Below are 14,876 nucleotides of genomic sequence, written 5' to 3'. Positions count from 1 at the left end.
AAGAGGCACTGAGTTTGAAGGTAGGCCTTGAAATACATCCACAGATACACCTCCAATTGACTCAAATGATGTCAATTAGCCTATCAGAAGCTTCTAAAGCCATGACATCATTTTCTGGAATTTTCCAAGCCGTTTAAAGGCACAGTCAACTTAGTGTATGTAAACTTCTGACCCACTGGAATTGTGATACAGTGAATTATAAGTGAAATAATCTGTCTGTAAACAATTGTTGGAAATATTACTTGTGTCATGCACAAAGTAGATGTCCTAACCGACTTACCAAAACTATAGTTTGATAACAAGAAATTTGTGGAGTGGTTGAAAAACTAGTTTTACTGACTCCGACCTAAGTGTATGTAAACTTCCGACTTCAACAGTATATTATTATTACTACAAATCGATACTTGGAAAGTATAATATTATCCAAAATAATATTGCGATACATAACTACAGATTGTTTCCCCAATCACCAGTGTTTACATTGGGACCATGGAATAAAAAGCTGATCATAGAATAAAAAGCATTTTGACCAAGAGAATCCTGTGACGGTTTCAAAGAACAGCAGTTAAGGGACATGTCATGTGTTCCCTGACACTTAACAGTTACTGGTTCAGATATGGACACCGCTTCCCTTTTCCAGACAACCACTGGTTAAAATACAGACATGTTCCTTTTTCTCACACAGCCAGGGCAAAACTCAGTTCATCTTTATTACTGAGTGATATGTTGACACAGAATTAAGTTTAATTTAGTGGTTTCTGTGAACATTAGTCGCCTGTAATACATTTGTTTTACCAAAATTGCTAGAAAAACAAACCACAGAAACATTTCTGGAGCGCACATTGCCAAGTAAGCGCCAAAGCAACAACACTGAAACAATTATGGCAGGGATTTTTGTAAGGCCTCTTGGGCAAAGGATTTCCTTGGATACTGCTGGTTGAAGAGTGCATTAAGTATTTCCAGTGGACAACAGCGCCACGCTAGGGGTTAGGTGTGTGGTACTCCACTGCATTCTCAGTAATGGAGGACAGGCTCTTGGTAAACACAGCCCTCAAGAGTCTGGCTCTCTCAAAGAGGGAGGAGAGAGGACAAAGGCAGCGCAAGCAGGACTGAGTGACCAGTGAATGACCCCCATTCCCAGTGGCCTGCATCCAGTGGGTCAGACTAGGGACTCGCCTGAGTGAAGCAAGCTGCCCAGACGGGCCTCAACTACAGTTTTCTGGAAAATAAGCCGACTGACAGACAGACACCTGGGGGATTTCAAAGCTCCAGTTTTTCAGGTCTCACACTATCTGACACCAAATACCAAGGCGGTTCAGAGTTAGGGGAGTAGGAGGCAGCAGGCATACTTGGGCTCAAATTAACCAGTTGACCGTATCTGCTGTATTAGAGGCTAAGAGATAAGATAAGGCTAAGGGCTAAGTCAGGAATGTAGAAGTTTTCTAAGGAGCTGCATTTCATTCGTACCATCTGGACATTTAGAGGGAAAAGGCATTATTCCTGAGGGGAGAATTTCTTTGCCGCAACGTAGCTAAACATTATGCAGACGAGTTGATAGGTGAAACAAATAATGATAGCATAGCACAAACCAAACAAACGTTAACTACACAGAGCGTATCCAAGCACAGGTCTGACAGATACTCCTAAAAACAAGTGTGACATTTAAATGGTTAACGCCTGGGCTAATGCTTAACATAATACAAACATGATTTATAGGGCTATTTCACATTAAGTTATGAAGCCCTTAGTGCAACATAAATCAACTTGTGTTTTCTTAACATATATCTGGCACTTAGAAAGTCCAGAAAAAAGAGGGTTCAGATTTTCCAGCTGGCTTTTGTCTTTAACAGTTATTAGTGAGGCCTGATAAGCCCAGTGTGCCGACATTGTTGACATTGGATCAGTCCCTCGAAGGGTTCACTCCAGACGCAGCACAGGTTTCAAAGCCCACTATAAGGTTGTGCTGATTTAAAAGTGATCGATGTCTAATACACCTTTGGGGAAAAAATTGGGGCCCATGTAAAAACACACACACACCGAATGAATCCACATGATATACTGTATGATGAGGCTGTGAAAGGTAGAGTAAAGTTAACTAACGCGGCTTTCTTTATTTGCATTCACACTTATCCTCAAGCTGTTAATTATTTATCATTGACACATGCTGCAAGGATGCAACAAATGTAAAATATTTAGACATCAGGGGGTGGGGGGGACAAAAATTTGATTTAAGCCTAGAGCTGGACAATATGGCCAAAATAACATATCAATGTTTTTCACAGTATGACAGTATTTTATGTTTTGGAAAAAAAGTTATAAACATGCTATGAGTAGTTCATTACCCTAGGGATGCAACAATGTGGCTAACTTCATTCTGATTGTTCAATCAAACTTCAACACCCCCAAAAATGTTTTTGTTATTATTTCCACACTATGCCCCGTAGTTGTGCATGATATGGGCTATATCACACAGTGCATTCAGAAAGTATTCAGACCCCTTTACTTTTTCCATATTGTTATGATACAGCCTTATTCTAAAATTGATAATCCCCCCCCAATCTACACACAATACCCCATAATGGCAAAGCGAAAACAGGTTTATAGAAACGTTTGCAAATTTATAAAAAATTGAAATAAATAACTTTTTCTGACACTTTGCTAAGAGACTCGCAATTGAGCTTAAGTGCATCAGGATTCCATTGATCATCCTTGAGATGTTTCTACAACTTGATTGGAGTCCACCTGTGGTAAATGCAATTGATTGGACATGTGGAAAGGCACACACTTGTCTATATAAGGTCCCACAGTTGACAGCGCATGTCAGAGCAAAARCCAAGCCATGAGGTCGAAGGAAGTGTCGAGGCACAGATCTGGGGAAGGCGACCAAAAAATGTCTGCAACATTGAAGGTCCCTGAGATCACAGTGGCCTCCATCATTCTTAAATGGAAAAAGTGTGGAACCACAAACCTCTTCCTAGAGCTGGCCACCCGGCCAAACTGAGCAATCGGGGGAGAAGGGCCTTGGTCAGGGAGGTGACCAAGAACCCGCTGGTCACTCTGGCAGAGCTCCAGAGTTCCTCTGTGGAGATGAGAACCTTCCTGAAGGACAACCATCTCTGCAGCACTCCACTAAATCAGGCCTTTATGGTAGACTGGCCAGACAGAAGCCACTCCTCAGTAAAAGGCACAACAGCCCACTTGGAGTTTGCCAAAAGGCACCTAAAGGATTCTCAGACCATGCGAAGCGAGATTCTCTGGTCTGATGAAACCAAGATTGAACTCTTTGGCCTGAATGCCAAGCGTCACATCTGGGGGAAACCTGGCACCATCCCTATGGTGAAGCATGAGGGTGGCAGCATCATGCTGTGGAGATGTTTTTCAGCAGCAGGATCGAGGGAAAGATGAATGTAGCAAAGTTCGAGAGATTCTTGATGAAAATTATTGACCATAACCTGTTGTTGAAAACGTGTTATGGCTTTTCAACCTCTGCCATATCATGGATTCAGAGCTATCTAATAGAACTAAGAGTTTTCATTAATGGAAGCTTCTCTTATGTCAAACATGTAAAGTGTGGTGTACCGCAGGGCAGCTCTAGGCCCTCTACTCTTTTCTATTTTTACCAATGGCCTGCCACTGGCATTAAACAAGGCATCTGTGTCCTTGTACACTGATGATTCAACCATATACACATCAGCAACCACAGCTAATGAAGTCACTGAAACCCTTAACAAAGAGTTGCAGTCTGTTTTGGAATGGGTTGCCAGTAATAAACTGGTACTGAACATCTCTAAAACTAAGAGCATTGTATTTGGTACAAATCATTCCCTAAGTCCTAGACCTCAGCTGAATCTATTAATGAATGGTGTGGCTGTTAAACAAGTTGAGACTAAATTAATTAGCGTTACCTTAGATTGTAAAGTGTCATAGTCAAAACATATAGATTCAATGGTTGTAAAGATGGGGAGAGGTCTTTCTATAATAAAGAGATGCTCTGCTTTTTTTGACACCATATTCCAAAAAGCAAGTTCTGCAGGCTCTAGTTTTGTCTCATCTTGATTATTGTCCAGTCGTGTGGTCGAGTTCTGCAAGGAAAGACCTAGTTAAGCTGCAGCTAGCCCTGAACAGAACAGCACGTCCTGCTCTTCATTGTAATCAGAGGGCTGATATAAATATTATGCATGCCAGTCTCCTGGCTAAGAGTTGAGGAGAGACTGACTGCATCACTTTTTATAAAGAAACATTGATGTTGAAAATCCCAAATTGTTGTTTACATAGTCAACTTACACACAGCTCTGACACACACTTACCCCACCAGACATGCCACCAGGTGTCTTTCCACAGTCCCAAAATCCAGAGCAAATTCAAGAAAGCGTACCGTATTATATAGAGCCATTACTGCATGAAACTCTGTTCCATCTCATATTGTTCAAATACACCTCACAGCACAATGCCTTTGACCTAGATAGTTTGTGTACATGTATTGATATGTAGGCTGCGTGTGCCTTGAAAAAAAACATTGATGTAGTTCTGTCCTTCAGCTGATCTTGTCTATTAATGTTCTGTATTATGTCATGTTTCATGTTTTGTGTGGACCCCATGAAGCTTCTGCAACAGCTAATGAGGATCCTAATAAAATACCAAAACCTGCTCCAGAGCACTCAGGACYTCAAACTGGGGCGAAGGTTCACCTTCCAACAGGACAACGACCCTAAGCATATAGCCAAGACGAGGCAGGAGAGACCTGAAAATAGCTGTGCAGTGACGTTCCCCATCCAACCTGACAGAGCTTGAGAGGATCTGCAGAGAATGGGAGAAACTCCAAAAATACAGGTGTGCCAAGCTTGTACTGTCATATCCAAGAAGACTCGAGGCTGTAATCGCTGCTAAAAGTCCTTCAACAAAGTACTGAGTAAAAGGTCTGAATACATATGTAAATGCAACATTTTTTGTTATAAATTAGCAAACAAAATTAACAAAAACTGTTTTTGCTTTGGATTTATGGGGTATTGTGTGTAGATGAGGATTTTTATTTAATCCATTTTAGAGTAAGGCTGTAACGTAAAAAAGGAGTCTGAATACTTTCCGAATGCACTGTATGTACGTACGTAAATACAGTACAATACCARTCAAAAGTTTGGACACCTAATCATTCAAGGGTTTTCTTTATATTTTACATTGTAGAATAATAGTGAAGACATCAAAACTATGAAATAACACATATGGAATCTTGTAGAGACCCAAAAAGTGTTAAACAAATCAAAATATATTTTATATGAGATGTGTATGAGATTCTTCAAAGGAGCCACCCTTTGCCTTGATGACAGGTTTGCACTCTATTTTGATTTAACACTTTTTTTGGTTACTACATGATTCCATATGTGTCATTTCATAGTTTTGATGTCTTCACTATTATTCTTATTCTAGGGTCTGAATACTTATGTAAATAAAATATCTGTTTATTTGTAACAATTTTTCAAACTGTTTTTGCCTTATGGGGTATTGTGTGCAGATTGCTGAGGATTTTTATTTTTTATTTAATCCATTTTAGAATAAGGCTGTAATGTAACAAAATGTGAAAAAGGTCAAGGTCTGAATACTTCCTGAAATGAACTGTATAGCACATATACTGAGTGTACAAAACATTAGAAACAGCTCTTGCCCATTCACCCTCTGAATGGCACACATACACAAGCCATGTGTCAATTGTCTCAAGGCTTGAAAATCATTCTTTGACCTGTCTCCACCCCTTTATCTACACTGATTAAAATTGATTTTACTTGTTAAATCCACAAGGGATCATAGCTTTCACCTGGATTGAACTGGTCAGTCTATGTCATGGAAAGAGCAGTTGTTCCTAATGTTTGAGATATATATATATATATGACCCCTATATATTCAAACTATAGATTTGCACAAACATTCTGATCTAGGCCTACACCAGCACTGGTATCAGGCTGTATTAGCATACCACAGGCAAATACATTTCTGTTGAATCAAAGTGGTAGTCATCCAAATTGGCCTACCTGCTTGAACCTGGCCAGTTCTTTCAAAGCACGCCCCCACTGCTGCTTGTAATGAAGTTTCGACTTTGTTGTCGATTCCAATGTCCTTTCAAGTTCCACCTTGAATAACAGATAGTTGATTAAAAGATGCAGCACAAACTTAACAAAATAAAGGTAAAAATGACAACCTGTGGTTTTAAGTGGTTACAAACAGACTAAGTGGTTGTAAATAGGTTATACATTGTTATAAACAAGTTATAAGTGATTCTCTTTCAATTACAGGTAGCCTAACGGTTCAGATGTCGCTGGTTCGAACCCCAGATCCAGCTAGGTAAAAAATCTGTAGATGTGCCCTTGAGCAAGGCACTTAATCCAAATAGCCCCTGTAAATTGCCCTGGATAAGAGTGTCTGCTAAATGACTAAAATGTTWGTTTTTTTAAAGTACATTGCTAATCAAATTTTATTTGTCTCATGCACCGAACACAACAGGTGTTATTAAAGATGAATCAATACAGTGGGTACCGGTTAGTTGAGGTAATATGTACATGTGGGTAGAGTTATTAAAGTGACTATGCATACATAATAAAAGAGCAGCAATGCAAATAGTCTGGGTAGCCATTTGATTAGATGTTCAGCAGTCTTATGGCTTGGGGGTAGGAGCTATTTAGAAGCCTCTTGGACATAGACATGGCGCTCCGGTACCGCATGCCGTGCGGTAGCAGAGAGAACAGTCTATGACTAGAGTGGCTGGAGTCTTTGACAATTTTTAGGGCCTTCCTCTGACCCCGCCTGGTAGAGGTCCTGGATGGCAGGAAGCTTGGCCCCAGTGATGTACTGGGCAGTACGCACTACCGTCTGTAGTGCCTTGCGGTCAGAGGCCGAGCAGTTGCCATACCAGGCAGTGATGCAACCCGTCAGGATGCTCTCGATGGTGCAGCTGTAGAATCTTTTGATGATGAGGACCCATGCCAAATCTTTTCAGTCTGCTGGCGGGGAATAGGTTATGTAGGCTCGTGTCACTGGGCAGCTCTCAGCTGTGTATCCCTTTGTAGTCTAATGGTTAGCAAGCCCTGCCACATCCGATGAGCGTCGGAGCCAGTGTTGTACGATTCGATCTTAGTCCTGTATTGACGCATTGCCTGTTTGATGGTTCGGAGGGCATAGCGGGTTTTCTTACAAGCTTCAGGGTTAGAGTCCCGCTCCTTGAAAGAGGCAGCTCTACCCTTTAGCTCAGTGCGGATGCTGCCTGTAATCCATGGCTTCTGGTTGGGGTATGTACAGTTTAAGTCGGAACTTTACATACACCTTAACCAAATACAATTAAACTCAGTTTTTCACAATTCCTGACATTTAATCCTAGTAAAAAAACTCCAAACATAACGATGGTCATTATGGACAAACAGTTCTATTTTTGTTTAATCAGATCAGAGGACATCTCTCCAAAATGTGTGCAGTTGCAAACCGTAGTCTGGCTTCTTTATGGCGGTTTTGGAGCAGTGGCTTCTTCCTTGGTGAGCGGCCTTTCATGTTATGTCGATATAGGACTCGTTTTACTGTGGATGTAGATACTTTTGTACCTGTGTCCTCCAGCATCTTCACAAGAACCTTTGCTGTGGTTCTGGGATTGATTTGCACTTTTCACACCAAAGTACGTTCATCTCTAGGAGACAGAATGCGTCTCCTTCCTGAGCGGTATGACAGCTGTGTGGTCCCATGGTGTTTATACTTGCCTACTATTGTTTGTACAGATGAACGTGGTACTTAGCAAGCACATTCTTGTGCTTGCGGTTCTAAGATTGCAAGGAAGGACCAAGCCCAGCTGGTGCACGGTCATGGATAGATGGGAGGAGCCTTCCCACTAGTGCAGCCCCATTAAAACAACTGCTACCCGCAGTTCCAGCTTGCCTACAGTTAGCTAAGAGTTTGTGGGATAAGCTCCTTACTGGCTAAGGGCGCCCCGAGCTTGGACATGCACAAGATGGAAGGGGTGTGGTAGGATTATTTAATTTACTCTGTGAAGAGGTAGGGCTTCAGATATTTTTGAAAGATGGGCAGATGTCTCAGCTTCAGAAGGAACCTGGTTCCAACATTGGGGTGCCAGGACAGAGAAGAGCTTGGACAAGGCAGAGCGGGAGCTGCCTCCCGTAGGAGTGGGAGGGCCAAGAGACCGGAGATCCACTCTCCTTCTCCCTCTTCTGCAAAGGAATTGAATAATCAAGGAGGATGAATACAGAGTTTAGCGGCAATACTGGAGGCTAGCTAATCTACTCCCTATACCAATAAAGCTATCTAGCTAGCCAGCCAGCTACCGGTAACTATTAGCAATATGGATAGTTTCCAATGTTGTTTAAAGCATAAATAGTACCTGTAACAATGCAGCTATCTAACATTCAGCAGTTTTTCTGATGAAGTTAACTGATGAGTAAAGTTTAGGTAGTTAGTCTAGCTACTGTACTCGAAATGCAGCTAGCTTGTTAGCTACCTGGCTTGCTAACTAAACAACAGCTGTAACGACCTAGCTGTAATGTTTACTAGGTTCTCCGCTAGCTGGCTACTAGGTGACCAATATAACAGTTGGCCCTTAAGCTTTGTGTAGAGGCAAGGGAAGGAACTACTGCCTGTATCAGTGATGGACACTAGCTAGAATACTTATAGCAATACACTAGCTAGAATACTTTTATAGCAATACAGTTACCTACTAATACAATACTTTTGGCACACTGTTTTGACGAGCTAGTTAGAATAAGGCTGTCACTTGGTCAAATCATAAACTGTACCAAATGCATTGCCTGTCAAACATCTGACAATGGATACATACACTACACGCTTGTCGAACATCTAATTCCAAAATCATGGGTATAAATAAGGATTTAGTCCCCCCCTTTGCTGCTATAACAGCCTCCACTCATCTGGGAAGGCTTTCCACTAGATGTTGGAACATTGCAGGGGGGACTTGCTTCCTTTCAGTCACAAAAGTGAGTCGGTCTTTGATGTTGGGCGATTAGGCCTGGCTCGTAGTCAGCGTTCCAATTCATCCCAAAGGCGTTTGATGAGGTTGAGGTCAGGGCTCTGTGCAGGCCAGTCAAGTTCTCCCACACCGATCGACAAACCATTTCTGTATGTGTGTGTGCACAGGGGCATTGTCATGCTGAAAAAGGAAAAGGCCCTCCCCAAACTGTTGGAGGCACAGAAATGTCTAGAAGGTCATTGTATGCTGTTGTATTAATATTTCCCTTCACTGGAACTAAAGGGCCTAGCACGGACCATGAAAAACAGCACCAAACCATAATGCCTCCTCCACCAAACTTTACAGTTGGCACTTTGAATTCGGGGAGGTATTGTTCTCCTGGCATCCGCCAAACACAGATTAGTCAGTCAGACTGCCAGATGGTGTAGCGTGACTGACTCATCACGCCAGAGAATGCGTTTCCACTGCTCCAAAATCCAATGGCGGTGAGCTTTACACCACTCCAGCTAACGGTTAGCATTGCGCCGGGTGATCATTTGACTGGTACTGTATTTACATACACATACCGTACCAGTCAAAAGGTTGAATACACCTACTCATTCAAGGGTTTTTCTTTATTTTTACTATTTTCTACCATGTAGAATAATAGTGAAGACAGCAATACTATGAAATAACAATAACACACATGGAATCATGTAGTAACCGAAAAAGTGTTAAACAAATCAAAATACATTTTAATTTCTCCAAAATATCCACCCTTTGCCTTGACAGCTTTACACTCTTGGAATTCTCTCAACCAGCTTCATCTGGAATGCTTATCCAACAGTCTTGAAGGAGTTCCCACATATGCTGAGCACTTGTTGGCTGCTTTTCCTTCACTCTGCGGTCCAACTCATCCCAAACCATCTCATTTGTGTTAAGGTTGGGTGATTGTTGGGAGGCCAGGTCATCTGATGCAGCACTCCATTTCACCTTCTTGGTGAAATAGCCCTTACACAGCCTGGTGCTGTGTTTTGGGTCGTTGTCCAGTTGAAAAACAAATGATAGTCGGACTAAGCCCAAACCAGATGGGATGTTGTATCGCTTCAGAATGCTGCGGTAGTCGTGCTGGTTAAGTGTGCCTTGAATTCTAAATAAAATCATACGGTGTCACCAGCAAAGCACCATCACACCACCTCCTCCAKGMTTCACGGTGGGAACCACACATGCGGAGATCATCCGTTCACCTACTCTGCGTCTCACAAAGACACGGCGTTTGCAACCAAAAATCTCAAATTTGGACTCAAAAAGGACAGATATCCACCGGTCTAATGTCCATTGCTCGTGTTTCTTGGCCCAAGCAAGTCTCATCATCTTATTCATGTCCTTTCGTAGTGGTTTCTTTGCAGCAATTCGACCATGGAGGCCTGATTCACACAGTCTCCTCTGAACAGTTGATGTTGGGATGGGTCTGTTACTTGAACTCTGTGAAGCAAATATTTGGGCTGCAATTTCTGAGGCCGGTAACTCTAATGAACTTATCCTCTGCAGCAGAGGTAACTCTGGGTCTTCCTTTCCTGTGGCGGTCCTCATGAGAGCCAGTTTCATCATAGCGCATGATGGTTTTTGCACATGAACTTGAAGAAACGTTCAAAGTTCTTGAAATGTTCCGTGTTGACTGACCTTCATGTCTAAAAGTAATGAAGGACTGTCGTTTCTCTTTGCTTATTTGAGCTGTTCTTGCCATAATATGGACATGGTCTTTTACCAAATAGGGCTATCTTCTGTCTACCACTCCTACCATGTCACAACACAACTGATTGGCTCAAATGCATTAAGGAAAGAAATTCCACAAATGAGCTTTAAACAAGGCACACCAGTTAATTGAAATGCATTCCAGGTGACTACCTCAAAGCTGGTTGAGATAATGCCAAGAGTGTGCAAAGCTGTCATCAAGGCAAAGGTTGGCTGATTTGAATAATTTGTTTAACACTTTTTTGGTTACTACGTGAATCCATGTGTGTATTTCATAGTATTGCTGTCTTCACTATTATTCTACAATGTAGAAAATAGTAAAAAATTTAGAAAAACCCTTGAATGAGTAGGTGTGTCCAAACTTTTGACTAGTACCACACATAAATATGTAAAGTGTTGGGCCAATGTTTCATGAGCGGAAATAAAAGATCCAAGAAATACTACACATGCACAAAAAGCGTATTTCTCTCAAATTGTGTGCACAAATTTGATCACATCCCTGTTAGTGAGAATGTCTCCTTTGCCAAGATAATTAATCTACCGGACAGGTATGGCATATCAAGTAGCTGTTTCAACAGCATGATCATTACACAGGTGCACCTTATGCCGGGGACAATAAAAGGCCACTCACAATGCCATGTCTCAAGTTGAGGGAGCGTGCTGTTGAATTTTTATTTCTCTACCATAAGCCTTCTCCAATGTCGTTTTAGAGAATTTGACAGTCCGTCCAACCAGCCTCACAACCGCAGACCACCTGTATGGCTTCGTATGGGCGAGCGGTTTGCTGATGTGAAAAGAGTGTTCCCCATTGTGGCAGTGGGGTTATGGTATGGGCAGGCATAAGCCCCGGACAATGAACACAATTGCATTTTATCTATAGCAATTTGAATGCAAGGAGATACCGTGACGAGATCAAGGCCCATTGTTGTGCTATTCATCCACCGCCATCACCTCGTGTTTCAGCATTATAACACACGGCTCCATGTCGCAAGGACCTGTTCACAATTCCTGGAAGCCACAGTTCTTCCATGGCCTGCATACACAACAGACATGTCACCCATTGAGGAAGTTTGGGATGCTCTGGATCGATGTGTACGACAGCGTGTTCAAGTTCCCGCCAATATCCAGAAACTTCGCACAGCCATTGAAGAGGAGTGGGACAAAATGCCACTGGCTACCATCAACAGACTGACCAACTCTATGCGAAGCAGATGTGTCGCGCTGCATGAGGCAAATGGCGGTCACACTAGATACTGACTGGTTTTCTGATCCATGTCCCTACTTTTTTTTTTTTAAAGGTATCTTTGACCAACAGATGCATACAGTGCCTTCGGGAAAGTATTCAGACCGCTTTACATTTTATGTTACAGCTAGGGATGCACAATATAATGGTAAGCACATGATAATCGTACGATATTAGCTAAAAATGCCAACATCGGCATTGGCCCGATGTCTAGTTTAACGCCGATGTGCAAAACCGATTTCAAAGCTGACGTGCATACCTATATAACGCAGGTATATGTCGCAATGACGCCACGAAAACTGCATTCCTAACCTAGCCCACAATGTCTGCTGTGTGGATCTATTTTTAAGTATCAAAAGGAAGATAACAAAAAGGCCATATGAAACGTTTCTGCTGCTATTATTTCCCGAGGGGAGAAAGTGAAATCGTTCAATACCACACACCAAATTACTCATTTGAAAGTGCATCACCCCCAGACGTTCAGCGACTACTTTGAGCAAAAGCAGAAAAAAACTAGATGCACACTTCCAACAACTTAACAAGTTCAAGTCGAGCATTCATTTGAAAGAGTAAGACAATTTCAGCGAGACAACTCAAAGACGAAATCCATTAGCGCTAAGATAATAGAATTCATTGTCCTTGACAATCAACAGTTCTCTGTCGTGGATGATGTTGGCTTTCGCCGACTGGTCAAGCACCTCGAGCCCCGGCACACACTACCAACTATGTGCGTTTCTTTTTCTTTTTTTTCTCCCCAGTTGTTGCCCTACCGGAGTTGCACAGTATTGTTGAAACGCACATCCATTAGCTACTTGCTATGGGCGTCACTGCCATTAGCTTCACAACTGACATTTAGACCAGCGACGTCAGCCCATTGAGCATGCTGAGACTGACAGCACAGTGGGTCGACGAGGATTTCGTACTAAAGAAAGTCGTATTGTTTGCTCAAGAATGAGCTGGTTCTCATACCGCTGCTGCCATTTCAATGGCATTTGAGAACAAGTCAAATCAAAGTTAATTTGTCACGTGCGCTGAATACAACAGGTATAGATCTTACAGTGAAATGCTTACTTACAGGCTCTAAACAATAGTGCAAAAAAGGTGTTAGGTGAACGGGATGTTCAACAAGCGTGTAGTGTATGTATCCATTGTCAGATGTTTATATATAGGCAATGCATTTGGTACAGTTTATGATTTGACCAAGTGACAGCCTTATTCTAACCAGCTCGTCAAAACAGAGTGCAAGAAGTATTGTATTAGTAGCTAACTGTATTGCTATAAAAATATTGGTCCACATTCTAGCTAGTGTCCATCACTGATACAGGCAATAGTTCCTTTCCTTGGATCCCTACAAAAAGCTTTAGGGCCAACTGTTATATTGGTCACCTAGTAGCCAGCTAGTGGAGAACCTTGTAAACATTACAGCTAGGTCGTTACAGCTGTTGTTAAGTTAGCAAGCCATGTAGCTAACAAGCTAGCTGCATTTTGAGTAAAGTAGCTAGACTAACTACCAAAACTTTACTCATCAGAAAAAACGCTGAATGTTAGATAGCTAGCATTGTTACAGGTACTATTTATGCTTTAAACAACATTGGAAACTATCCATATTGCTAATAGTTACCAGTAGCTGGCTGGCTAGCTAGCTAGCTTTATTGGTATAGGGAGTAGACTAGCTAGCCTCCAGAATTGCCACTAAACTCTGTATTCATCCTCCTTGATTATTCAATTCCTTTGCAGAAGAGGGAGAAGGAGAGTGAATCTCCGGTCTCTTGGCCCTTCCAGTCCTACGGGAGGCAGCTCCCGCTCTGCCTTGTCCAAGCTCTTCTCTGTCCTGGCACCCCAGGAAAACATCTGAAGCCCTACCTCTTCAAAGAGTAAATTAAATAATCCCACAGCACCCCTCACATCTTGTGCATGTCCAAGCTCGGGGCGCCCTTAGACAGTAAGGAGCTTATCCCACAAACTCTTAGCTTACTGTATGCAAGCTGGAACTGCAGGTAACAGTTGTTTTAATAGGGCTGCACTAGTGGGAAGGCTTCTCCCATGTATACATGACCCTGCACCAGTTGGGCTTGGTCATGGGGGGGGGCAGAGCCACTGTTCCCTCCGGTGGCTCGGAGGAGCACAGAGCTAACGAGAGAGAAACTCGTTTGAGCCTCTGTCAGATTCGCCTCCGTTAGCAACTTGCAGAACTGGAGGTCCTCTTCTCAAGCACATGATGCATAGAAGACAAAAATCCTTCATTGCAATCTTAGAACCGCAAGCACAAGAAAGTGGGGATTTGCATGCTGAGCTAGGTTCGGTTTGGATAGGGGTTTCTGTTGTTGCGGCTGATGCCTGGCAATGATGAGCACAGTAGAGAACACTATAACCACGAGGCCGAAATGCATTAGCTAGCTAGCAGTTAACCAGAGGTGTGTTGTAGCTAATTAATCAGTTATCGGTATCGGGTTTTTGGCAAGGAAAACATTGGTATCGGCCAAAAATGTTATATCGGTGCGTCCCTGGTTAAAGCCTTCTCCTAACATTGATTTAATTTGAAAGAAATCCCAGAAATCTACACACAATACCCCATAAGCGACAATGCGAAAACAGGTTAAGAAATGTTTGCAAATGTATTAAAACTTAAAAACAGAAATATCTTATTTACATAAGTATTCAGACCCTTTGCTACGAGACTCGATCTTGAGCTCAGGTCATCCTGTTTCCATTGATCATCCTTGAGATGTTTCTACAACTTGTAGTCCATCTGTGGTAAATTCAATTAATTGGATATGATTTGGAAAGGCATACACCTGTCTATGTAAGGTCCCAGAGTTGAACGTGCAGGTCAGAGCAAAAACCAAGCCATAAGGTTGAAGGAATTGTCCATAGAGCTCCGAGACAGGATTGAGTCGAGGCACAGAACTGGGAAAGGGTACCAAAACA

General features: G+C 42.3%; 1 protein-coding gene across 2 annotated transcripts in view; it reads right to left on the bottom strand.

Annotated features, from left to right (window-relative positions):
• cep120 (centrosomal protein 120) overlaps positions 1-14,876 on the bottom strand; it is a 67,460-nt gene that overhangs the window by 9,574 nt on the left and 43,010 nt on the right. For both annotated transcript variants that reach the window (XM_024001927.2, XM_024001929.2), the window contains one exon: positions 6,024-6,122. In XM_024001927.2, the coding sequence (XP_023857695.1) occupies positions 6,024-6,122 (99 nt within the window). The remainder of the gene's footprint in view (positions 1-6,023; positions 6,123-14,876) is intronic.

This window comes from Salvelinus sp. IW2-2015, linkage group LG15 (genome assembly GCF_002910315.2).
Source record: "Salvelinus sp. IW2-2015 linkage group LG15, ASM291031v2, whole genome shotgun sequence".
In the NCBI taxonomy this organism is placed as follows: Eukaryota; Metazoa; Chordata; class Actinopteri; order Salmoniformes; family Salmonidae; genus Salvelinus; species Salvelinus sp. IW2-2015.
The sequence above is the reverse complement of the archived record's forward strand: the minus strand, read 5'-3'. Positions and strand labels throughout refer to the sequence as shown.